At 40.5% G+C, this 27,476-nt stretch overlaps 1 protein-coding gene across 1 annotated transcript in view; it reads left to right on the top strand.

The window, feature by feature from the left end:
• ARHGAP10 (Rho GTPase activating protein 10) overlaps window positions 1-27,476 on the top strand; it is a 321,844-nt gene that overhangs the window by 279,245 nt on the left and 15,123 nt on the right. The window contains exon 20 of the mRNA XM_082728962.1: window positions 15,991-16,147. Coding sequence (XP_082585088.1) covers window positions 15,991-16,147 — 157 coding nt within the window. The remainder of the gene's footprint in view (window positions 1-15,990; window positions 16,148-27,476) is intronic.

The following is a 27,476-nucleotide window of genomic DNA, read 5'->3' as shown; positions in this document are numbered from 1 at the left end:
AAAGAATGAAGCAGGTCCCTAGAAGAAGGTTCTGCAGCCGCTCTGGCATGAGTTGGTGTGGACAGACTTCATTGGTGCCACATTGAGAATGGATAGCTCTTGCTGGTTAGTGGTTTTCTGTTTGACTTCATATATCTTTCATCTTCCACTTGGGCTGCTCTCTGAGCCACACTGTGCAAGCATTTTGGGGATCACTATCCCTGGAAAAACTTAGGTAGCAAAGAGTTTTATTGACTGGTAGAATTGCTGTGGTCAAGTTTGGATTTAAAGTAATCTGGATTTAAATCCTTGTACTCTTTCTGTCTTTTATGATCATGGCAAATTCTCTTCTAAGCCTCATGAGTTTGGTGCAATAAAATTTCACATGGGTTTTTTTGCCAAGAACAAATGAGCTGATAGTTGTAAACCGCCCAATATTTTGCAAATACTCAAGAGTTTTCGCTTAGTTTTCTCAGGGCCTGCTGTATGAGGTAAAGGGCTTCAAGTATATTTTCATAGAAGGTAGACTTCCAAAGAGAGTGTAACTCCATCTCTTATTTTTGCCAAGCGTAATACCTAGGCATATTGGTTTCTAGTGTCTTAATCCACCATTTGATGATAATTAACATTCCTCAGGGGAGAAGAATGGCAGAGGAGGAGGGCAGGTAAATAGCTAGGAGTTCAGCAGCCCTCACTGTCTCAGCTGGGTTGGAGTTTGTGTCCTGAGCAGTGATCTAAATTTCCTGAGCTGTCCAAGTGTCAGCTTTCCTCAGAAGTTTATGGAAGACAGTTTGATTCAGTATCTGATTACTTTTTGGTTCCTCAGGATAATAGTACATGGTTGTTATATTTTTTGTTTGTTTATGTAGGCAGAAATCTGAGTCGGTAAATAATACTTCAGGACTGTTGATGATGGTGTAAAAATGCTCTCAGGCTTTACAGAGTAAAGCAATTTGCTTTGACTTCTATTGACACGGCAAGTGAACGGGTCTTATTCACTTTATAATTGAATTGCTCCAGACTTCCATCGACCTTTGCAAGTCATAGAGGTGGTTCCTGGTGTTGTAACCTAATGCCCATTAGCTGCTGCTCTAATGTTATAATGGGGTTCGTGTTTTATGTCGTGTGATACTAACTCATCAGCTTGTCCTCGCCTATGTGGTGGGTATATCCAGGCTGTGTAGTAGTTTTGGGGGGCGAGCATCATCCTCAAGTTTTTCAATCTGCAAGCAATAGAAAATAGAATTTGCCTAATAATTTTATGGTAACTTCATTACAGCTTTTATGCCTTGATGTGACGCATGAATTAATAGTTCAGGAGTTGCCTTTTTCCCTCTTATACAAGTGTTTTGGTAGGTGCATATCTGTATGTAGTTTTGTTTTGTTGTGCTTTTGGAATTGGGAGTCGGAGGCTATTCTACTGAGATAACCTTTCCTAGACACAATTTCAGATAAAGAGATCGTATTACCCAAGTGGATGATTCCCATTTAGCCACTGAGTGTCATTAATCTGCATGTTATTTAGCTTCATTAAGGTTTCCATTACCATTTGTCTTGTTGGATGAGGGCAAAATGAAATGAGGGGACCTGGGACATTTTGCCCCCTGCCCAGCATGACGTTGCCTTAACTTGTAGCAGAACTGAGAATTGGGTAAGTGGGACTTTAGGAACCTTTCCTTCCACTCGGTAGTGATAACCTGTCTCAGGGCACTCCCACTGTGGAGAAACACAATTAGCTTTGTTCCCCTAATGGGCATTTGGCAGGGTTAATCTCTTCTGCCTCCTCCCCTTTCTTTCCTAATGTAAGACTTAGGGAAGATTTTCTGATCAAAGAATCTAGACTGTTTTCTAACAGAAATCATTTACCACCTACTACTCTAGGAACACTTAAGAATTCCCTTTGAAAGGTAGGGTTGGATTTGCTTTTTTAACAAAAGATATCCAATTACTGTAGGAATTTTAAAAGTTCGATTTTAAAGTCAAACTTTGAGTTTCCTAACCTATCTTGATTATTCTAATTAGTTTAAGAAAGGAACTCTGTGTGTGTGTGTGTGTGTGTGTGTGTGTATCTACATTTTTAGTTAAAGAAAGCTGATGTATAAGATAATATGATGTAGTTCTTCTGGTTGAAGTTTGGAGGAATGGATAAGAATAAATATCTGGCCTGAAAAATATATCAACTTTAATTTTTGTCTTGCTTTAGACTTTTTCTTTTTATAGATCTTGCCTGTTTAAGGGCACTATTGATAGTGTTTCATAAAGCAGATTATCTCAGGTCTTTGGCTATTTTGGGTACAGTAGACTGGCATATGGGAAGATGTGAAGGGAGTGCCAGGTTTCCTTTGGCTCGTTAGGTATTAATTGGGTGTTGGATCTGACCCTGACCCTTCCCAGCCCTGCTGCTCACAGACCGCTCTGCTGTGCATCATTCCTTCTGTTTGTATACCACAGCTTCCAGTTAGAGAAGGTCATAGAAATCCATGAAGTTCTGACCCAGCCAGCCATTTGAGTAGGTTGTGAAGAAACAATCCTGTTCACTTTTCTTCAGCAATCAAAGAGTTGGCTACTAGGATGAAATCAGTGTTAGGCAAACCACCTAGGCAAAATAGGCTGTTCCCTTATTTTTACCATTTTCCTCAGTCATGGTAAATTTGGGTATCTGGCCACACTCATGCCTATACGTCAGTAATTACGGGAAAGCTAGTGCTAAGGACAAGAGATGCAAAAACAAAACACTGGATGAAAGCATAATCTTGCCTTTGGAGCAGGCACGAGTGATAAGCTGTTCTGGAAGTCATGCTTCTTACTCAGAGGTGAGTAAGGTATTAATTGGGCTAGATATTAATTAACAGGTATTAATTAACAGCTAGAGAATGTTTCACTGTCTGTAATGATTTTACCCAGTAGTCTGAAAGCAAGTAGGAATTACGACATGCATCTAAGACTTGGATAGAAAGCATGAGTCCATGGGCAACTGGTTGTCCTTGGATGTCCTTGTTAAAGGTAGAATTCTGTTCTAGATGGGTTGTTTTTCTGCTCCCGTATGACAGTTCTAGGATGTCTCTTTTCTCACGAGACAAGTAGCAGAGTTTGAACGTGTAGTAAACACATTTCAGGGAAGAGCCTTGCCTGACGTATGCTACTGTTCCCATGCACTGGATCCTTATTGAATTCTCTGATCTCCGTTTGCCTTAAAATTCCCTTATTAGTCCCCTTCTCATCTTTATGGAAATCAGTGGAAAAATTCTTTCTTCCTACTGTTCCATATATCTGAAGCTTCTCACCAGCTCCTGAACCTATTTATCTTAATTTACGTAGGTCACTTCCATATTTGTTATCTGGTTTTGACATGGTAAAATACGGTGACTCAGACTTTATCTTAGTGAAGTAGAAATGATGTCAGAAACTATAGGAAATGAATTTGGGAGTACTGTATTTGATACAGGGCCCTCCTTTTCAGTACATGTTATGTCCTGGGCAACATTAGAAGGAAAGATGGCTATGGCTCGAAAGAGATTATATTGATGTCATAATATCTGCTACATGGTGGAAACTAGGGCAGCCTGAGTATTTCCTGCTTCGTTCAAAGGTTGTGTTTTCAACAGGCTTATATAAGTTAGCAAAACAAACAAATGAAGCTCTCTTCCTACTGCAGCATTTCACTGTCACCTCCCACCCCCCCACCCCCCCACTTATAGCCTCGTCCCATCAAATTCATTCCCAAAACTATTGTCTGTCGGCTGCTGTGACAGATGTTGATTCTTGAGGGTGTCCTCTCTCCCACCTACTCAGCCCTCCTCGGCTTCAGTCATTAAGCCTAAATGTTTGGAGCGTGAATCTACCTTGGTGCAGCATCATTAGAGAAGACACACCAGTTGGGCAAAGAGGTCAAAATACTCTCAGCTAGACCGTAGTGATTATTATTGGGCAGCCCTATTTTTAAAGATGGAAAATACAGAATGACAGGAGAATGGATCCAGGCACAAGGGGAGAGGATTAACCACAGCAGCTTTGTTCACCCCCCGAGGCTGAGAGTGTCCGCCTAATTTTGGTTGAAATCAACCTTCAGAAGTTTAATAGATCATATTTAGTCGTCAGACCTATTTCTCTGTACTTAAGGTGAGTTTTTATTTGCTGAATCACATTTTCTAATGGATTTAACACTGTGATTTGTGAGACTTTGTTTCTCCTGGAAAGTCTTAATGCCCATAAATATTAATGATAATAGTTAAGGATATTACCTTCTTACCTTGCAATATAGCTTGCATTTACTAATTATAATATACAAGTAATTCCCCTTACGTCATGCACTAAAAATAAAAAGTACATCAAATGTATTTCAGTAAATTTTAATTTTATTGAGAGTTTACTGTAACTAAATTTTTTAAATTCACATATAATATATTATTTGTTTTAGGGGTACAAGTCTGTGATTCGTCAGTCTTACACAGTTTTTAGCACATACCCTTCCCAGTGTCCATCCCCTAGCTACCCCCTCCCCTTCCAGCAACCCTTAGTTTGTTTCCTGAGATTGAGTCTCTTGTGGTTTATCTCCCTCTCTGGTTTTGTCTTGTTTCATTTTCCCCTCCCTTCCCCTATGATCTCCTGTCTTGTTTCTCAAATTCCTGATATCAGTGAGATCATATGACAGTTGTCGTTTTCTGATTGAGTTATTTTGCTTAGCATAATAGCCTCTAGTTCCATCCACATCATTGCAAGTGACAAGATTTTGGTTTTTTAATGGATGCATAATATTCCATGGTATATATATCACATCTTCTTTATCCATTCATCTGTTGGTGGGCATCTAGGCCCTTTTCATGGTTTGGCTATTGTGGACATTGCTGCTTTGAACATTTGGGTGCATGTGCCCCTTTGGATCACTACATTAGGATCTTTGGCCAGTAGTGCAATTGCTGGGTCATAGGGTATCTCTATTTTCAACTTTTTGAGGAACTTCCATGCTGTTTTCCAGAGTGGCTGCACCAGCTTGCATTCCCACCAGCAGTGTAGGAGGGTTCCCCTTTCTCTGCATCCTCACCAACATCTGTCGTTTCCTGACTTGTTAATTTTAGCCATGCTGTAACTAAATTTAATTTGATCATTTAAACAGCCATGATGACTCTCATTTGACTATCAGTATTTTGGAAAATTGCCTGTTTAAATATGGCATAAAAATGTTCTGAACCTTTTTTGTTTTCCAATAAATATTTTGGATCTATAAAGTTTGCTTTCGTTTTTTGTTTTGTTTTGTTTTGTTTTGTTTTTGGTGTGTTTCACAAATTTTGATGTGAAATGTTTTTATTATCATTGAAATCTAAATCTTCTTAAATTTCCATTATAATTTTCTTTTAAACCATATTTAGTTTACCAGCATATGGAAATTATTAAATCTGTACTTTTGTTTATGAAGTTATAAATAGTTTGCAATTTTAATCTGAGATGACAGTATGTATAATAGTTAAACTTTGGTATTTAAGACCTTAGTCTTGCTTCAAAAATATTCTGTGTTCTTCTTCTTTGTTGTTGTTTAAGTGTCACTGACACAAAATGTCACATCAGTTTCAGGTGTACAACTTTATAATTCGACAGGTCTCTGCCTTGTGCTATACTCACCACAAGCGGGGCAGCCGTCTCTCACCATACCCTGTTATTATAACATCATTGACTATATTCTCCATGCTGTATGTTTCATCCCTGTGACTTATTCATTCCAGAACCAGAAACCTGAATCCCCCAGTCCCCGTCACCCATTTTTCCCATCCTTTTACCCTGCTTCCTTCTGACAGCCATCAGTTTGTTCTCTATATTTATGGGTCTATATCTGCTTTGTTGTTGATACTGTTCTATGTGTTTTTTTAAAAAAAAATTATTTTATTTTTTTCAGCGTTCCAAGATTCATTGTTTATGCACCTCACCCAGTGCTCCATGCACTCTGTGCCTTCCTTAATACCCACCACCAGGCTCATCCAATCCTCCACCCTCCTCCCATCCATAACCCTTGGTTTGTTTCTCAGAGTCCAGTCTCTCATCGTTTGTCTCCCCCTCTGATTTCCCCCAATTCACTTTTCCTTTCCTTCTCCCAATGTCCTCCGTGTTATTCCTTATGTTCCACAAATAAGTGAAACCATATGATAATTGACTCTCTCAGCTTGACTTATTTCACTCAGCATAATCTCCTCCAGTCCTATCCATGTTGATATAAAAGTTGGGTATTCATCCTTTCTGATGGAGGCATAATACTCCATTGTATATATGGACCACATCTTCTTTATCCATTTGTCTGTTGAAGGGCATCTTGGTTCTTTCCACAGTTTTGGCGATTGTGGCCATTGCTGCTATGAACACTGGGGTAGAGAGGGCCCTTCTTTTCACTACATCTGTATCTTTGGGGTAAATACCTAATAGTGCAATTGCAAGGTCTTAGGGTAGCTCTATTTTAAATTTCTATGTGTTTTTAAGATTTTTTTTAAAGATTTTATTTATTTATTTGAGAGAGAGAGAAAGAGTGAGAGAGAGCCTGAGATGGGAGAAGATCAGAGGGAGAAGCAGACTCCCCATAGAGCTGGGAGCCCGATGCGGGACTTGATCCCAGCACTTCAGGATCATGACCTGAGCTGAAGGCAGTTGCTCAACCAACTGAGCCACCCAGGCACCCTGTTTTTAAGATTTTTTTTAAAAAAATTATTCATTTCACAGAGAGAGATACAGCAAGAGAGGGAACATAGGCAGGGGAATGGGAGAGGGAGAAGCAGGCTTCCCACAGAGCAGAGAGCCTGATGTGGGGCTTGATCCTAGGACCCTGGCATCATGACCTGAGCCGAAGGCAGATCCTTAACAACTGAGCCACCCAGGCACCCCATGTTCTATGTATTTTTAAAGAATATGTATCCCATTTATTGCCGTGTGTGTGTGTGTGAAATAGGTCACCTCGGTATTGTTGACTGTGAATATCTTTTTTTTTTGGCCTGCCTGATTAGCATCTGAGGATAGTATGTTGAAATCTCCAATTACAATTGTTGATTATTCTGTTTTTCCTTACAGTTCCACTTGTTGCTTGAAGCTGTATCCTTAGGTGCTTACCTTCTTGTTAGATCATCTTGTCCCTTTATCAGTATAAAATGACTCCCTTCATCTCTCCCCCTTGTTAAGATCATTATCTTTTTTTTTTTTTAATTTTTTATTTTTTTATAAACATGTATTTTTATCCCCAGGGGTACAGGTCTGTGAATCACCAGGTTTACACACTTCACAGCACTCACCAAAGCACATACCCTCCCCAATGTTCATAACCCCACCCCCCTTCTCCCAACTCCCCTCCCCCCAGCAACCCTCAGTTTGTTTTGTAAGATTAAGAGTCACTCATGGTTTGTCTCCCTCCTATCTTAATATTTGCCTATTACCTCTGTTATTTTTTTTTTACTCTCAGCCTTTTTTTAAGCATTTTTTTTAAATCAACACACTGCTGGATTTAATATTTAATAAAATACATTTGGGCAGTCCCTGCCTTTTAACTATTGAGTTTAATCCATTTATTTTATTGTATTTACCATTATGTTAGGACTTCTGTCATTTTATGATTTTTATTTAATAAATTTTGATACTTTTTTTCCTTGCCTTTTCTTTAAAAAAGCAAATGTTCTTTTGTTTCCAGTACTGTTTTTGTTCCTAAGGCGATTGTTCTAATGTTGGGGCATATAATCTCATTTATCTCTTGATATCTTAAACTTAATTATATGTGTTTCTCTCACCACGCCTAATAAGACAAATTATTTAATGCACTCTTCTCTGCCTCTGGGCTCTCCTCCCCAGTCATGTTGATATTTTCCAAAATTTTTGTTCTGGATCATTATTATTATGTTTTTACCTTTTGTCCTAAAGTTTTTATAAGGTAATAATAGACATTATCAAGTTTGTTGAACATACCATATTACTTCTTTAATTAAACAATTGAGTGTTTTCTTTAAGAATGTTATCAATGCAGTTCTTTTTGTGGCAAACCTTGTGTATTTTTATGTTTAATAATATGTTTATTATGGTCACATTTGAGTGGCAGTTGGCATTTTGAATATATAATTCTTTGCTCAAAATTCTTTAATACTTTAAAAATATTACTTCATTTGTGCATGCAGAGTTGCTGTTGAGAAGCCTGATGTCAGTCTGGTTCTTTTTTTGTAAGATCTGCTTTTTATATTAGGAAGCTTTTTGTTTCTGTTTTTTCCTTGTATTTGATATTCTCAAATTTTGCAATAATGTATTCTATATGCATTCTTTTCTATCTCTCTCTTTCTTTTTTTTTTCTTCCTTATTCTAAAATTTTTAATTTTAGTTACCATATAGTGTTACATTATTTTCAGGTGTATAATACAGTGATTCATTAATTCCATGTCACCCAGTGCCAATTTCACCCATCTCCCCACCCTCTCTGGTAACCATCAGTTTGTTTGCTGTAATTAAGAGTCTGTTTCTTGGTTTGTCTCCCCCGACCCTTTTTAAAAATCTTTGCTCATTTGTTTTATTTCTTAAATTCCACATGTGAGTGAAATCATATGGTATTTGTCTTTCTCTGACTGTTTTGTTTTGTTTTTTACTTAGTATTATACTCTTCAGCTCCATCCATGTTATTGCAAATGGCAAGATTTTATTCTTTTTTTTGAGGCTGAATATATATATATATATATATATATATATATATATATATATATGAATCCTCTTTATCTGTTTATCAGTTGATGGACACTTGGGCTGCTTCTATATGTTGGCTATTGTAAATAATATTACTATGAATATGGAGGTGCATGTATCCCTTAGAATTAGTGTTTTTGTGCTCTTTGGGTAAATAGTGTGATTACTAGATTGTAGGGTAGTTCTATTTTTATTTTTTCGAGGAACCTCCATGCTGTTTTCCACAGTGTCTGCACCCATTTGCATTCCCATCAGCAGTGCAGGAGGGTTCCCCTTTCTTCATATCCTCACTAACACCTGTTGTTTTTTTTGTGTGTGTTGTTGATTTTAGCCATTCTGATAGGTGTGAGGTGATAGCTCCTTGTACTTTGATTTGCATTTCCTTGATGGTAAGTGATGGTGAATATCTTTTTTTGTGTCTGTTGGACATCTGGTTGTCTTGTTTGGAGAAATGGCTGTTCCATGTTTTTTGCTCATTTTTAATTAGATTATTATTATTTTTTGGATATTGAATTTTATAAGTTCTTTATATATTTTGGATACTAACCCTTTATCAGATGTGTCATTTGCAAATATCTTCTCCCATTCCACAGGGTACCTTTTAGTTTTGTTGCTTCCTTCACTGTGCAGAAAGTTTCTATTTTAATATAGTCCCAATAGTGTATATTTAGTTTTGTTTTTCTTGCCTCAGGAGACATACTTAGAGAAAAGTTGCTTTGGCCAATGTCAAAAAAGTTACTGCCCATGTTTTCTTTTAGGGTTTTTATGTTTTCAGGTCTCTCATTTAGGTCTTTAATCCATCTTGAATTTATTTTTATGTATGATATAAGAGAGTAGTCTAGTTTCTTTCTTTTGAATGTTGCTGTCCAATTTTTCCTGCACCCTTTGTTGAAAAGACTATCTTTTGCCCTTTGGATATTCTTTCCTGCTTTGTTGAAGATTAATTGGCCATATAATTGTGGGTTTATTTCTGGGTTTTCTCTATTACTCCATTGATCTGCATGCCTATACCATACTTTTTGATTATTACAGCTTTGTAATATAACTTGGAGTCTGGAATAGTGATGCCACTAGCTTTGCTTTTCTTTTTCAAGACTGCTTTGGCTATTCAGGGTCTTTTGTGGTTCCACACTAATTTTAGGATTGTCTGTTCTAGATCTGTGAAAAATGCTGTTGGTATTTTGATAGGGATTGCATTGAATCTGTAGATTAGTTTGGGTAAGTGTAGACATTTTAACAATCGTTTTTCTTCTAATTCATGAGCATGAAATATCTTTCCATTTTGCAGTATTTTTTTTTATTCCCTTGTTTGGCACTCTGAGTTCTTTGGATTGAGGTCTCTGAAGTTCATTTAATTTTGAGGAATTGTTGTTTTTTCTTTAAGTATCCCTTCCTCTCAATTTATTTCTTCTTTTGGGGCCTGGATGTTGGCAATTTCACTTTCATTCTATATTACAAAGCTCTAAACATCTGAATTTTTGTGCTTGTTGAGTTTGCTATCCTAGCTTTCTTTGTGCTCTAGAAATTGTATAATTCTGTCATAAAGGAGGATTTTGTGTGTATACTCATGGTTGTGGTGAGTTGGAATCACCTCTCTCCTTCTGTTTTCTCCTACCTCTCTGTCTGGTTCTTGCCTCAACCTAAGTGCTTTGGTTGGGAGCTAGGTCTTATTATTCCTGCTAATAAATCACATCCTATGGGGTGGGAGGGTTAGGAATGTCAAATCTAGTTTCCCAGGCAAGTGGGGAACTCAGTCATAGATTTCAGACCTCCATTTAGTGTGGAGAGTCCTCCCAGCCCCCAGTTCCACATGGAGAGCCTAGCTCTAGCCACCTGCCCCATGCATGGTGGATTATAGGTGTATTGTACTTGGGACACCTCAGGATTTTTAAATGTCTGTCTGGTTCTGCTGATTTCCACAGGTCCTGGAGCCAGTAGTCCTTCAGTTTATGCTCCCACTGACCTCTGAAACTGCGTCCCCTTTGTTTCACAGATAAGTTTAACAAAAATTAGAGTACAGTTATATCTTTTTATTTATATATTTTTTAAATATTATTTTATCATTTTGTTGTTGTTGGTCGTGGTGACAGCGTATGTGGGAGGGTAGGGTGGGTTTCCACTTAAAATTTCATTGCTCTCATGAGTGGAAATTTCCTGACCAGCCTTTATTATGTAAGTGTTACCGTGGTGTTTTAAGTGTAGTTACTTTGCTCTTAGCAAATGCTTCTTTGACCCTAGTGATGAACTGTTTATTTAGAAGTACCTATGATTTTCCTGACCTGACAGGGGGCATATGTGTGGGTCAGTGGAGCGGCAGCAGTGGTCTCATTAGAATGAAGTTCAGTTAGTACGCTGGATCCTTTCTCTGCATTTTTCTTTCCCTTTCTTCTGTTCCACTTTCCTTTTCTTCCCTGACTCCTTAACAGTTAGGAAATACATTTGTGAGGAAGACGAGAAGGAAATGCATGAAATGAAAGGGAAACCTCAAAGCCTTGTTCCCTCCGATCATGTAAGAAGCTCTTCTTACATGAAATGACCAGAAATAAATGGGGAGAATCATTTGTCATCATCCGAACAAGAAAGTTCGCCTACTAGAGTAAAAGTCTGTCTGTCTATTAAAATTAAAGAGATAGAACGTCCTTTGCATTATTAGATATGGTAGAACTATGAAGTTCTTGTTTTGTCTTCTTGCTCTGATTTTCTGCCAGTCTTTGAAGTTTCAGTCTATCATGAAAATAAAACACTGCTCATGTCCTCAGAGTCATTAAAAAAAAGTCAGACTCAATAGTGAAATGTAGTAGCCATCACAAAAGTCATGTCCTCTTGGATGCTTTTTTGCCCAAGGTTTATGAAAATGTATGCCAGTGAGAGAATCCTAAATATTTGCAGAATCACACTTCTTCTTTGTATTTATCGTACTAAGAATAGCAGCAATCACCACCACAACCACCACCACTACCAATACTCTTGCTTGAAGGAGAAGCTTCCTTCTTGCATCTGAGGCTTCTCCAGGGTTCTCTGACATTCCCACATCATTTTCTTTGTGTCCATTTAGTGCCGTGACTTCAGTTCTACCTACCTGACACTCAACTCAAAACAACTGTCCCCAACCTCTTTGCTGAGCTCAGCAAAGGAGTACCCAGCTCTCCTCTGGGTACTTTCACCTGGACATTTTATTGACACCCGTGGCTCAAGATGTCTACAACTGGTCTTATTATCTCCCACACGCCATTTGTTCCTTGCTTTTTATTCCCTATTTCAATTAATAGTTCTACCATTTGCCTTGTTGCCTAAGCCAAGAACTTGAGGGTCATCTTAGGTTCCTCTCTCCCCCTTCACCTTTATGCACAGAGTCCTAGTGTCTATACTACTGAACATCTAGCATCTGTTCTACTGAATATCTCTTGAATGCATTCTCTGGATCTTGTCACTTGAGTGCTTCACCCCCCACACTAACTTCCGAATGCTTATGGAACCAAGTCAGGCACTTTAATGTTTATATATCATCGCACTTTGTACCCTTACTCTCCACCTTTGACCTTATTCTCCAGCCAAATCCAACTATCCAAGGCTCTGGAAACTGCCACATTCTCTCTTGTTTCTATGCTTTCAACCATGATAGTGCTGTATCAGGGGTTCTTCCCTTGCAAGCTTGGTAATAATTTCTTCCTTTTCCTGTTACCTGCCTCCTATGTCTTTCTCCCTCCACCACTGGCAGGTTTGGAAACTTCTTTCTCTGGATCTCAAAGCTGCTTGATACAATCATAGTATGACTGACGCCATCTTCTACTGTTTGTCTTTACCTTACTGCCCTTGGTACTGTACTGTGAGCACTTTCGAGTTAGGGACTGATTCTTCACCTTTATAACTCCACAGCCATGATGTCTCTCGTATGTTAAGTAGAGGCTTAGTAAACATTTGTTGATTGATAAAGAAGATGAGAGGTATTTGTGGTTTGAAAGGGGAGAGGATGTTAATCAGAAGCTGTGTGCAGATTCTGTAACAATAGTTTGAGGGTTATAGATTTTTTTTTTCCTCCTCCTCAGTTCCTAGAGGCACGGGCTTTCCATATTCATAATATTTCATGTGGCAGTGAGTCCATGGTATTTCCTGAAGGTTCCTGGTTTGTTTGGTCCTGCATTGTGTCCTTTAAGGATTACCAAGACTGAGGTCTGGTCTCTACCCTCAAAAAATGTATAATGGAAATGGGGAATCCAAACCAGGTCATGAAACCATTAGATGATAGCAAATGCAAACTTGCTGCCTCTCATTGTGAGAAAGGAGAGAAGGGGCAGAACAGGCAGCTGGCAGGTGCTTTATGGAGAAGGTGGGAATGGAGCTGGATGCTGTGAAGAAGTCATTTTCTCTTCTGGGTTGTGGTAGTTCTATTTCTAGTGAGTTTCTTCTCTGGGAGTCTGTTCATAATGAAAGTCCTTCGGCACCATTTCTGCTCACTTACCGAAACAACCTTGTTACTCACAGGTGATTTGTCTGTCTGTAGGTGCCTGTTAAAGGGTAACACCTACAGGAAGAGGTTGTGTGACACTCGAAAGAAATGGAAGGTGAGAAACAATGAGAGTATCCGACTTTAATTCTCAAGTACAAATCGGTTTCGTGGGCTTTAAAATCTTAAATCCAGAAATCATTTGGGTATGGAGGTTTTTTGGAAAAAATTTTATTATTTTCATACTAGTTAAAAAAGCCCTAGTTTGATTTGGGGGAACTAAAGTTTCAGAAATGGTTGTAAGTATTTAATGTTTATGTGCCTGGGGTGTTCTGTGCCCATTTCCTTGAATTCAGTGATTCTCAAGTAGATAAGCTCAGTCTGGAACAGTGAAGGAGAAAGGGAATCTGTCTGCCTAGAAAGTAGGGAGAGGTATCTCTTCATTTGATCAGTTTGTATAAACATACTCCCTTCTACCAATATTCTTTTCACTGGAGAGGTTCAGATCGCTCCTGTTTGGCTGGCTAGGAGAGAGAAATTCTCATAATAGAATGTGATTTAATTTGTTGAATGACCGTTTGTGCTGTGTCAGTCTGCTGGGGAAAAGGATTTGAGGCCTTGTGGATGAGCTAGTGTATCCGGTTGTCAAAACATCTCAGGCATCTTTTGGAAGTAACGTTAGACCCTTGCTTTCCACTTCCCTGAAGTTGCTTCTCATTGAAAGGCTTTTCCTTGTAGGAATGAGTCAGGAAATATCTGGCCCCAGACTCTCATTTGCTGTTTTTGCTATGTCATGCCCTGCCCTAGAGACAGGGCATGAGGCCCAGAGAGCAGAGGGCCAGGATCCAGCCTGCCAAAGCCAGGAAGCTGCCTGCGTCTGACTCACTGTTGAGGTGATCCTGTTCTGCTTCGGAGCTGATCGTATTTTGCTACTTCTAGCCAAGCCCCAATTTGGCAGCGATCACATACATACGTGTTCAGGAGCTCCCAGGGGGGCTGGAGCTCCAGCCCTTATTCTTGGGCATATTCACAGAACAGAACTGGATGCATGTGAACTCTCCAGACACAGGAGGAGAAGTAGCTTTCGTTTCAGAGTGGACTCTAGCCCAGAATGAAGATAAAGCAGAGGGAAATCATAGTGGCCTATCAGTGGGTTATGGTTTATTTTCCTGAAAGGTGCCCCGTGTATTTGGGGCTGAGTTATTCCAATTAGCTAAACACTATTGTGGTGACGGGCTGTGGAAAAGTGACTTCACTGAAAGAGGAATCATGCAATACTCTAGATTGCATATTTGCAGATGGGCACTGAGCAAGGCTTTACAGGGACACTGAGGCCACCGAGAAGACCTGCCCACAGAGGTTGCCTTCATCTCTGATTGCTGCTTCTCTCTCACCTTCCCCCGATGACAACACACTTAAGGAAAGAAAAAGCTCAGAAAATGGTCGCTTACCAGAATCCTCTACCCACAGTCGTCCTGGTAGTTCTTCCTAACTATCCCCATAAAGAATTCCTTTTTCCAGCCATCACCACCATCTGTAACTCCTACTTTCCTGAATTCAACTTTTCTAGATCTCCATTTCTAAGATTCTTTCTCATAGCCTGAGTTGTAAGCTGGGTCAGAGTTAAATAAGAACTGTCTAGTACAATCAATTTTCAAGGTTAGCATCTTGGGATCTAGCTTAATCAGAGCCCAGAATTTCTCTTGTGCTTCATTATTAGTAGAACTGAAATCCATCCGTGGTGGTTTTCTGGGAGCAAGTTCCTTGCTCTTCCTGGCGTTCATGCGTACTCTCGTTCTAGGACCTGGGACTAAAGGACTAAGGGAAAATGAAGGTTTGATCGGCTGGAAGCTGTTTGGCTTGGGTATGGTCCTCCAGCTCTGCTCCAGTGGCAGATTCTGGATCTACTGTTGTGACCTCTCATCTATGAAATCAAGGTCAAATCAGTGCCTCTTGATAGAATATTGCTACTTCTGCAAGGCCCCCTGAGGCAGTTAATATTTTAATGGGGACTGTGAATGTGAATGTGGCCGGGTGGCCCCAGCTCTGATAGGTGCTGTTCTAGGACTTTACGGTAGGTGGTAGAGACCAGTTGAGGAAAACATCTGCTTTTGTGAACTCTCTTCTCCATCTTCTCCATTTCTTCACCCCAGCCTGTAATATGTACAGATGATACTAAATGCATTCCATAAAATGGTCCTCTGTGAATGAATAAATCATGTCACCTATTTAAAAAATGCCTTTTAGTTTTGGTTTAAAGTCCTCCCTGCAGTCACCGCAGGGGCCTGATTCTTCTATAACATCTTCCCTAATGTTCACAGGGAAATGGAAGTTTCCCTGTGTCTGGGATTTTAATAAATTGTACTATTAAATTGTAATCCAAGATACCAGCTCAGAAGACAAGATCTCTTTAGAGTTGCTGAATTTATTATGCACTAAGTGGTGACTGGCAATGTCTGAAAGAAGCATCCGGTGACTAGAAAGGGAGAGATTGGCCATGTTGGGGTTGGTGTACTGCTCTGAATTGTTCTTGGAGTTATCACTGATTTATAACTGTGTTCCTTAGAGATTAGGAAATCATTGTGGCCACCACTAAAGCTCTCATCTTCCATTGGATCTGATTTTGATTATTGTGTTTTCTTATGGGGAAAACACCCCTCACTGTGTATCATCTGTGATTTAGTTTAAGCATCTTTGGTTAAAAACAAAAAACAAAAACTTTAAAGAGAGGACACCCAAAAAATTTCAGGGTGAATTATAAGTGTAATCTTGTATTTAATTTGATTTGAGTAATCAAATGATGCCATTTAATTGTTAGTGGAGTTGTTTTTTCCCTTTTGAGTACGTGTTTGGAAGTTTATGCTATTTTTTTTCTTCCTTAGGTGACAGTGTTAACCTTCCTAAGGTAGACACCACAGCTGGGAATCTAGATTCACTTTCCTCTCCATCTCCCACAACTGCAGCTGTTCCTGGGCCTCTTGGACCAGACAAAAACCACCTTGCAGATGGGAGCAGCTTCGGGGACTGGGCATCCTCTGTGTAAGTAACTATGCTGCTCTTTGGTGCTGAGGAAGGAGGGCTGTGACCTTCATGTTGAAGTTCACATGGCAAGTGGGTACTAAAGTGTTAGGTCTGAGGATCTTTGCTCTCTGGTCAGTGGGATGCTTAAGGAAAGATCGCGCGTAAGGAAGTTCTTCTTGAAAGCATCTCTGTATTTCCAATGTGGAAAAGTGGACGGGTGCTCTTTCAAATCTGTTTTGAGTTTAATTTGTGGCAGTTTTGGGTTGCATGAAGGAAATTTGTTATTGTTCTACTCAGACACTCAGGATGTTTTCTCACTAGTAATGCAAACTTTTAGACATAGGAGAATGCATGCATTGGGATCTATACGTAGACTCTTGAAACTCTGTAGAATGATATTTTAGTTGTTTGAATTTTCAAGAGCTTTGTGCTAGGGTTCTCTATCTTCTCCATAACACCCTGCATACTTGACAACTGATGGATGAAATACCTGATTTTATCTTCTCAGTTTGGATGTGCAGATCAGCTCGGGTATATCAGGACAAATAATACTAATACAAACAATATCATGGACATGATCTGACTACATGTTTGTCTTTCTGCACTGACCAAGCTGTGAAATAAATGCAGATTGGTGGTGGTTTGGGACATCCAAAGAGAATCAAATTTCAAACAAATGCTTGGAGAACAACAACGGAACCCTACTAATAATTACATGCCCTTATTTGATTAGTCAATCAAATTACATCCAAAAATACATTTATAATTTAGCCTGAGAATATTTGGGTGTCTTGTCTTCAAAGTTAAAAAAAAATTTTTTTTTTAATCAAAATTGCCTAAAATAAGTCCTAGATAATGATGTCATCCAACCCTAACTGGGCATTCTTGGGACTTTAAATGGAATTGGAAAGCATCCCTCCCATTACTTGGCTTTTTATAGTTACTGCTGGATTCACATGAAATCATTATGAACTTAATTAAGTATTAAAAGAGGCTGGGAGAATTTTGGTATGCTAAAATTTGGGGGTGACCTAAAGACTGAAAATCTAACTGAAACTGCAAGTGAAACTCAAAATATGGAAACATTCTCCAGATGAGCTCTTTTTCCCCAAGATTGGAATAAATGTATATTCCTGTGCTGGAGACTGTGTATTGTGGACTTAAATTGCATATTACTCAAACATGCTTGTCATTTTTATTATTCTTTTTCTAGATTAAAAATTCTCTTTTCACTTTAGTACTCCAAGCACCAGTGATAGTGGTTACATAGGAACCAAGAATCTAATCCTGGGCACTCTGGGGGTAGAATTTGCACGGGTGCATGTGGGTGCCTGTGTGTGTGTGTTAAAGCAAAAAACAGATTTCTAATTACTTCTTTCAGTAAGCGTGTATCACAGTGGGGAGCTAGTTCAGTTAGTCCTGCCTCTTCCAGAGTGGTTCTGTAGGAATGTGACATTATGAACCATGATATAGCCAATGATCAATTCGTAGCACGTTCATGCCTGAAACATGAAGGGCTTGATATTTTTGGTCATAAATCAAGCGAGGAGTGAATTCCCCAGCTTCCTATTCATACTGATTTTAAAATGTCATGGAAAGCACTCCAACACTGAGAGGCCAAAAAGGGAGAGGAGAAAATAAGTAGTTGAAGTGAATCTGGAAAGGAGATTTGTGTTACAATGTAGACTTTCTCCTACTTCAAGAATTGGGGTCCCCCCCGCCATGTAATGGATAAAACGCATGGATATTTCTCTTAATTATATAGAGTGTTTCTTGTGTATCTTTTGAAGGGTTTACTTGTAAGCGTATTTCAATCCAGATTTATCATGAAGTCAGGAGTGTGTCCCAAGCTTGAGCACTCACCAAGATCACCTGGAGGGCTTGTAAAGCCCCCACTGCTGGCCCCTTGCCCCCCGAGTGACCCTGAGGCTTGAGGGGCTGCCTCCAAGTATGCATCTCTAACAGAATGCCAGGTGATACAGACAACTGCCCCTCTAGTCCTCCTGGAGCCCGGCATGTGTGGATTGTAAACAGCTTCCCCAAGGAAGAGTGTCATTAGGATGAGTGATCTCTCTTCTTGCCTCCCCTTCTCCCCAGCTCTTCTGGGATGGTGTGTTTGCTGTCTTGAAGTTCCCCTGGCTGGTTCCCCATACTTTGATTTGCTGTGCCTGAAATATTCCCCCTTTCTTTGCTCACGACGATCTGACCTATCTTTAGGGCCTAATTTAGTTTCCACTTTCAGGAAGCTTTCTCTAGTGCTGTAGTCTATAGGAAGATTCTCAATATCTTTCTGTCTATACCCGATGCTGGACGTGGGGAAAATATTGCTTCTAGTATTAGGTGATGTTTACCTTTTAGTGTTAGTCGATATTTAAGTGGTGTATGCGTATGTGTATCTGTATATTCATATCAAAGTCTCTGTCTGCCTGTCTGCCTATCTCTGTATTTTAGTCTGTTCAGGCCGTGATAACACAAAAACTTTGAGTGGCGTATAAATGGCAGAAATTTATTTCTCACAGTTCTGGAGGTTAGATTTCCAAGATTAGGATGTCCTCATGCCAGGTTCCGGTGAGAGGCTACTTCTGATTTACAGAGTGCTGCCTTTGTCATTCTCTTAAAGACCCCTAATTCCATTTGTGAGGACTATTGTCAGGACCTCACTGAATCCTAATGACTTTCCAAAGACCCCACTTCCTAACAGCATCGCACAGAAGGGTGTAGAGTTTCAACACAGACATTTGGGAGGGACGCAAACTTTCAGTCCCTAACACTGTCTTTTTCTCACTCTAAGATAGGTTATAAAATTATTGATGATACAAATTGGGTTTTATAACTCTATGAATTTTTTGTGATCTTGACATAGTTCTTAGAATGGGAAATAAAATATTATGTATTTATAAAAATACCTCCCTCTTGGTAATCTCATTTCTTTCCGTATATCATTGAATGTCTGTTAAGCAACTGTGGTTTGTTTCTGGTCCATCTGCCTCCTTTCTTTTAAAGATGAATGAGTCTTCCTCCAGGAATTTCACGGAATTAATCTCACCATTTTCTCTTTATAACATTTTTTTCTTTGCTTCCTTAGCATCTGTAAATGTGGTTTTCATTGTGTGGTGTTTTGTTTGTGTGTTTTTTAATTCATGATCTCTGCACGCAAGCTGTACAGTATTGAATATGAGTAGGTTCTGAGTAAATACTGATTAAAATTCCTTTTAATGAAACCAAAATTGCTGTGGTGTCATTAAATCCTCTATCTAGGGCTTTAAGAAAGGAGGCAGTGCCTGGGCTGCCTGGTTTTACTCCAGGGTAGTGATTCTCCATTCCAAAACTGACACTTGCTTTATCTCATGTCCCGAAACACGGACAAATGTATGTGGATCACATAGGACCCCAGTAGCTCTACCGCACAGAAATGCCGTGACCCTAGCCACTGGAAAGCAAATTTGCAGGGGAAAGCCTATAGCAGCCGAGATTCAGATAGAGGCAGTGTGTAAATACAACTGTAGCCTCTGACAGGTAGGAAACAATACAGCAGAATTGGATTTCTTGGGTTTCTGCTGATGTTTATGACTTGTGGGTATTATTCATTGCAGTCAATCAATCAGGAGCTATTACTTACCTGTACACTCAGTAAGGTGATGGGTGACTTCACTGCCAGTAAAGAATTGCTAGCTCAGTCTCCTTGGAGGACATTACATCATAGGTCAAGGTATTTCGGATGTTCCGAAGTCATTCCTCCCACCCCCCCAATAAAGTGGTTTTCTCTAAACAGATTTTCTTCAATTGTAAATGATGGAACAGGTTCTTGGCAAGTAATCCTTTTAGGTTCCCTGCCACAAAAAAAAGAAAAAAGAAAGAAAAAAAATCTCTTTTAAGAAATACCCGCCCTTGCCATCTGCTTCCTATATAGGTTTCAAATGAAAAGGGTCACCTCGATTCTTGCCAGCCCATCTCCACCTCCAAGATGGCAGCATCATAGAATATGTCTGTGTGGTTGGGAATGTTGGTATCCCCAGGTACAACTGACCCTGTGCTCTGGTGGGCCGGGAGGGTGGTAGATCTTTCTATCCCATATGATGAGAAGCTTGGCTTAGTTTATCCTGAATATTAAGCAAGTCCTGACCTATGTTTGCTGCCCAGAGCTGCTTTGTGCAACAGATTCATGCCTACCCGGACTTGATGCTAGCTGCTTGCAGTCTTTAGACAGTAGACTCCCATTCTCATTTGCAGCCTTGTGCTGCAGGTCACCCGTAGACCCTGTATGCGCTCACTGGTAACCAGTTGTATGCTTATCAGTGAAATAACTCACTTTCTTTAAATTGGGCAGTTTGAGGTTATCCATAAACAGCTACTTGGCATTTTAAATTACTCGACTGTTGGTTCCATGATTGCTTTTTAGGAAAAGTTGATGAACACATTTTGCTAGGAGCCCTTCAAGTTTGATTTGTGGCTTAGTATACCACAACAAACCATGAGTGATTTGTCTGAAGTTCAGAAAATTAATCATCTTTAACATTTTTAAACAGATTTCTGTGAAATTTGGCACACACTTAGAAATTAGAAGATAGCAGTCATATGGAAGCTCTGTCTTCACCTCCTTGTTTCATCTCCTTTTCTTTCCTTTCCTTTTTGCATCTTCTCCACCCCCTCAGGGAGACTTCCTCTCAATTTTACTGCTCCCCACCCTTCTTGGCCAGGGGCAGTCAGTTCACCCTAGAAATTGGTATCTTATATTTTCCCCCTCTCTCTTATTATGCTTATTGTTTAAAAAGAAAATAGTAAATTTACCTCTTAAAAGTTCCATCCACATCATTGCATATGGCAAGATTTCGGGTTTTTTGATGGCTGTGTTATAGTCCTGTGTGTGTGTGTGTGTGTATACACCACATATTCCTTGTCCATTCATTTATTGGTGGACATCTGGTCTCTTTCCATAGTTTGGCTATAGTGGACATTGCTGCTATAAACATTTGGGTGCAGGTGCCCCTCAGATCACTACATTGTATCTTTAGGGTAAATACCAAGTAGTGCAATTGCTCAGTCATAGGGTAGCTCTATTTTCAACTTCTTGAGGAACCTCCATACTGTTTTCCAGAGTGGCTTCATGAGCTTGCATTCCCACCAACAGTGTAGGAGGGTTCCCCTTTCTCTGCATCCTCTCCAAAATCTGTCGTTCTCACTGTGGTTTTGATTTGTATTTCTCTGGTGCAGAGCGATGCTGAGCACTTTTTCATGTGTCTGTTGGCCATTTGGATGTCTTCTTTGCAGAAATGCCTATTCGTGTCTTCTGCCCATTTCTTGATTGGATTATTTGTTCTTTGGGTGTTGAGTTTGAGAAGTTCTTTATAGATTTTAGATACTAGCCCTTTATCTGATATGTCATTCATGAATATCTTCTCCCATTCTGTCAGTTATCTTTTTGTTTTGTTGACTGTTTCCTTTGCTGTACAAAAGCTTTTACATTGATGAAGTCCCAGTAGTTCATTTTTGCCCTTGCTTCCCTTGCCTTTGTGGATGTTTCTAGGAAGAAGTTGCTGCAGCCAAGGTGAAAGAGGTTGCTGTCTGTGTTCTCAAGGATTTTGATGGATTCCTGTCTGACATATAGGTCTTTTATCCATTTTGAGTCTATTTTTGTGTGTTGTGTAAGGAAATGGTCCAGTTTCATTCTTCTGCATGTGGGTATTTTCCCAACACCATTTGTTGAAGAGACTATCTTTTTTCCATTGGACATTCTTTTCTACTTCCTTGAAGATTAATTGACCATAGAGTTGAGAGTCCATTCCTGGGCTCTCTATTCTGTTCCATTGATCTATGATCTATGTGTCTGTTTCTGTGCCAGGTTTTGGACACAGTTTCTGTCCTGGCTATTTCCTTGAATCTTCTCTCCAGCTCTGTGAAGAGCTGGCTGCTTAGCATCCTCACGACTTTCCATACCATCCTGTGTGTCTTGCTAGGGCATTTTTAGTATTTGTATTATATACTTAGATTCGCATGTGGTTTAATTCACATCTTCCCTTGTGCTATAATTGCAGGTTCCAAAATTCGAAGGTTTGATTTCCAGTTCAGAATGTTGATGGTTCATGTAACTTTAAAGCCCCATAATGGAAAGTTGACTTTCTAAAATTAAGACTGTCAAAATTTTGTTGTAGCTTTTCTCCCACTTAACTCAAAGAACCAATTATGTCTTCTCATGATTTTATGTTTTGTTGGTTTTTGCTTTTATGATTATCATTCGCTGTGCTTGCATTGGTTGGTACGGTCTTTACATCAAAATGAAGGCAAGGACCTCCTGAGTCCTCTGTAAAGTGGAAGATCGCTTACACTGGTGTAGCGTTTCCAGGGGAATTCTACCAAACATTTAAAGAAGAACTAATTCCTATTCCCCTGAAACTGTTCCAAAAAATAGAAATGGAAGGAAAACTTCCAAACTCATTTTATGAGGCCAGCATCACCTTGATCCCAAAACCAAAGGATCCCATCAAAAAAGAGAGCTACAGACCAATATCCTTGAACTCAGATGCGAAAATTCTCACCAAAATACTAGCCAACAGGATTCAACAGTGTATTAAAAGGATTATACACTGGTGTAGCATTGAGTGTAGAATCAGACTTGGCTTTGTATCCACATTCTGCTTCTGAAAACCTTGGAGGCCTTATGTAAATTATCTAAACAAACCAGGGCTTAGCAAGATTGCCTGTGAAAGGGGAATCACCACATCTGCCCTTCCAGATTGTGAGGTTTCAAGGTATAACATCTAATATAACCCAGTCACTGCTCCCTTGGGAACGCCAGGTGGCTGCCTGTCTGGATTGCTTCCCTCTGAGAACCAAATTTGATATTCTTAGCTTAAGTTGACCTGCCTTCCTGGTTCATCAGTTCCATAATCTCCTTACCATATAGTGCAGAGAAATAACCTCTCTGGTCCTGGGGACCAGGAAACCTGAGAGGTTGGTCCAGGAGGACTCCGCTCAGGGATCCTCTTCTTGCCTCTCTGTGTAGGAACCTCCTTTATAGAACCCTGTAAGATTAGGGCCTTTGGTTATTGCATTACCAAGGCATGGGGTACCCACTGGCACCAGACCAATCTGTAAATTATTCTGAGCAGTATGGATAGCTTACCTATTAGAACAGATAACCCATAAAATCAGCTTGGTAAGTAACTGAGCTTTTTCTTAGCAAAGTAATGCTGCACCCCTTGTGAGCTGTGCTTGGTAGGCCTTGTGTTCTATGTTCAGGCCTCACACCGGGTGGCAGCTGTTTTCCACATACGAATTGAGCTGGTAGAAACATTTCTGTTAGTTATCCCGTAAGACCTCGGTGCTGAGACCTCTAATGCCCCATCATTTTCTGAAATGAAGCTTCAGTTCCTTTTCTGTTCAGCAAGCAAGCTAAAGTGCAACCCTCTTACCTCATTCCAGTGATCATCTGGAAGGAAGAAAAATGGGACTCAGGGAACAATCTTTGAGTGAAAGATGGGTCAGAGATATAATTTGAAGGCAATTCTTTTATAGTGAAACCCAAGAAAATGATCAGCTCTGGAGTGAACTTCGTAATCTGTAGGATGACTAGGTGGTGGCATCCTTTCTCCTTAAGGAGGGAAACCCCCAGGAGCCTCAGCGTCTCACAGCAGGAGGGGGGACCACGTGTTCACCGTGGCTGGGTCCCGCTTGAAAAGGCTGTGTTTCAGCTGTGCTCCAGAGATTTCCTGTGGGGCTCTTTGTCCTCTCCCCGCCTGCCCCCCTCCTGCCAAAGACTTTTTTCCTCAAGGGTGATCAAGTTACTGCTTTTATGTGCTGATTTGATACATGGTTGGTGCTCATGAGCAGCTGGTGAGGAGCATTTCTGCTGCAGGTAGGCCCTGGGCGTTTGCAGATGGACTTCTGGCACATACTGGGGGCCCCATGCCACAAAGCCAGTGTCGGCGGACTTGGGGAGCAGGGGCTTCTCAGGCCCAGGGGAATTTGCCATCGTTGTCATCTCCCCCAGTGCTCCACTCTGAACTGGAATCTCATCTGCTCCCTCTAGTGCTGGGGTCAGCACACTGTGGCCCACTTCTGCCTGTCTGTATACATAAAGTTTTATTGGCGCACAGCCACCCAGTCATTGACCTGGTCTCTGGCCCAGTTATTGACATTGTCTCTGGTGGCAGAGGGGAGGAGCTGGGAGACCAGGCATACGGCCTGCAGACACTGAAGTGTTTAGTGTCTGGTCCGCTCCAGACAGTTTGCTGACCTCGATCTCCTCTATAAATAAAACAAATCTTTTTGGAAAAAACACCTTTCTCACAACCCACTTTCAACAAGTGAGGCTAATTGCCTTAAGGTGGACAGTGTAGGTGATTTTTACACATAATCGTTATGAATCTTTTCTTGTCGTTGAACCAAGCAAAAGGTTTCCTGGTGGCTTTTGAATGTCTTCAAGTGGTGTGATCCTACTTTCAAAAGGTCTTTAGTGTTTGAGTGAGTAAAGAGTTATATGGGGCTTTTTTTTTTTTTTTTACAACCTATTGTTTAAAAGTTTTATTTGAAATAGTTGTAGACTTACAGAAAGGCTACAAAGACACGACAAAGGCCTCTTCTAAACCCATCAACCAGCTTCCCCTGTTGTTAGCATCTTAACACAGAATCATGGCAGTTTTATCAAAAATAAGAAATTCACATTGGTACCATCCTGTTAACTATAGACTTGATTTGGATTCCACTAGTTCTTCCACTCATGCCCTTTTCTTCCAGGATCCATTCCAGGATACCATATGGCATTCACGGCATTCAGTGACTTTTTTTGTTTTTTTTCTTTTTTTAATGATGACATCCACCGAATATCTCCCAATTTTTTCTGTTTGATAGAGTTTAGATATTGTCTTTGGGTAAAGAAAAATGACTTGTTTGGGATTATGTTACCCTGGAAGGCAGAGGTGACCTTTGACTCCCAAGGCCCTAAGGCTCGTAATCAGAGCTTCACTCATGAAGTGTTGAGTGAGCCAGTGAGCACCTGTCACTGCGGGATGCCTCACACCAACACCCCACTGAAGCCATACAGCCACTTTGAAGCCTTTTGTTTTCGTTAAGGAAACTGAGACCAGGGAGTTTATTCTTACCCAGATTTCAGGTGTGGATGACCCTCAGCTCGAGACCAACAATGCTAGCTAGTGAGGAGTGTCCTCTCTGTCTACAAAAAAAAAAAAAAAGAAAAAAAGAAAAAGCAAAGGGAGATTAGCCAGAGCTGGCTTGGGAACCCAGGTCACTGTTTAGAATAGCGGTGCTTCCTGCACTTGTAGTTTGTGTGATTATAATCCTTCTGGAGCCACATAGTCCTGCCCCCACCTCCCACAAGCGGGTCTGATTTCCCATCCCTCTCCTTTCCTCTCCTTGTATTTTGTTCCAGCCCAGAAGGGTGTGAGGCTGTGAGCTCCATGCACACTAGTCAGAACGGGCTTTAGTATGCACATGACCTTGAGTCAATCCTCTTCAGCTTTCTGAGATGCTCTTCTCTCAGGTCCTGTGAAATGGGAGCGTGGCAGGAAGTGCGTCGGCGTGCGCGGGCTGTGTCTGACACAGTGCTGGAGCGTGCGGCTGGGCCTCAAAGGAGGAAGTTGTGGGGGGTGACAGCGATATTGACACTGGCAGCATCAGCTCAGGACAGACACTGCGTCGTCCAGAAAGCCTTCTCAGGGCCCACGTGAACGTTGGATGCTTCCTCCTCTGTTCTCCCAAAGGACCCTGGGCAACTCTCTACACGGCAGTCATCACACTATGTTATGATTACCAACTTGTCATTCTCTACTCACTTGACTGGGCACTCATGGAGAGCAGATGTCCTCGTCCCCTGGGTGTCCCCAGGGCCTAGCATGGGGCCTGACAGGTAGTTCTCGGACCGTGAATGATGAGTGAATAAGGTCCATATCCCAGTCTCCTTATGGGCAGTGAAGGCCTCCTGGTCCATCCCTGCACGATGGCTCCTCTCTTTGTCATAGACGTTTGCTTCACGCCGCTGCTGTCCCCCCTCAGTTTGCTCATTTGGAACCAACAGTGCGCCGGCAGTGGAATTCTCCTTCTCTGGCACTTAAGGAAGAACTGTGGCATTTATTTGAACAGAGATTTCCCATAATATACAGATCTACAATATTTCCTTCTGTCTTTATTAACATTTTCAAACACTTTTGCCCAGGACAGCTGTTCTAGACTTATGCTGTACGTTTCCCAGGCTGGAATGAAAGATCATTTCACTAATGTGTTAGCTTCTGCTCGGAGACCTTGCAAATGAGGTTTTAAAATCTTTCATTCCAACGCAAACTTCTTATGTGGTTCTCACATCATATAATCAGAGTCAAATATCTTGGTTGGGGGGGGGGATTTAATCATTTCATATAAGCGATCATTTCTTTCCTTGATATGTATTCTCCCTGGTCTGTGTCCTTTGAATTTTAAAATGATGCTTGTTACTCAAAGAGCCCAGAATTGGGCACTTGTGTCACCAGCACTGCCCAAAGCCTGACCCGTCTATGTTATTCAAGAAATGTTCACTAGATGCAAAAGTTCTCTAGTGACTGGTGCAGCTGTTGTTGAATTTTAATAGTTAAGGCCCTAACTCCCCTCCCCCATTGCTGAAATGCTTGAGCACTTCTGCTGCCAAAAAGTTTTTAATATGCATGGAGTGTCAAGTCTGGTATTGGAAAAGATTGGGTCACAGTTTGAATCAGAAGCAGCATATATTGCTGATATGTTACATTTTATAAATATAAACTGTAAAGTATACACATACACAGCTACTGTCATAATTTTATGTGTCTGAGGGTTTATTCCTGCTTACCACGAAAGCTAGAGGGCCTTTCCCTGAAATACAGACATACTCCAAAGCAAGAGTGTGCATTTTTTAATTGTTTTTTTTTTTAATAGAAGTCTCTCAGCGCTTTCAAAAATGCACATTCTATCCCCCACTTATGTGTTCCCAACCCACACCCCCAGAGCACAGGAGCCTTCTCTGTTGCCTTAGGAATTGCCAGATAGGCTTTCAGCATGAGAGTTTTCAAGAATGAGTTTCTGAGTTAGCTGTATGAAATCTCTGTGTGTTTTTAGTGAGACCGTCTTGTTGCCATTTGTTCCTTTTCTTTGAGAAGGAAACGTTTCTCCTCAAAGGAAGGTGGTTGGTACTGGCTCTTCTGCACTAAAAATGGAGGGGGGTCCATTCAGAAGAAGGTTCTTTCAGTTTAGTGTGTGAAATTGGGAAGATAGCAAACAAGCAGATATTAGTACTTCCCTTTAATTTATTTCTGTTTTGGTAAATGTGGTTTCTGAGCTTTTCAGGAAGAGTCGACTTTTGCCTCCATTTTTGCAAACCACAAGTTGG

The sequence above is a fragment of the Mustela nivalis genome, assembly GCF_964662115.1.
Source record: "Mustela nivalis genome assembly, chromosome: 4".
Classification (NCBI taxonomy): Eukaryota; Metazoa; Chordata; class Mammalia; order Carnivora; family Mustelidae; genus Mustela; species Mustela nivalis.
Note: the sequence above shows the minus strand (reverse complement) of the source record. Positions and strands in the feature narration are given on the sequence as shown.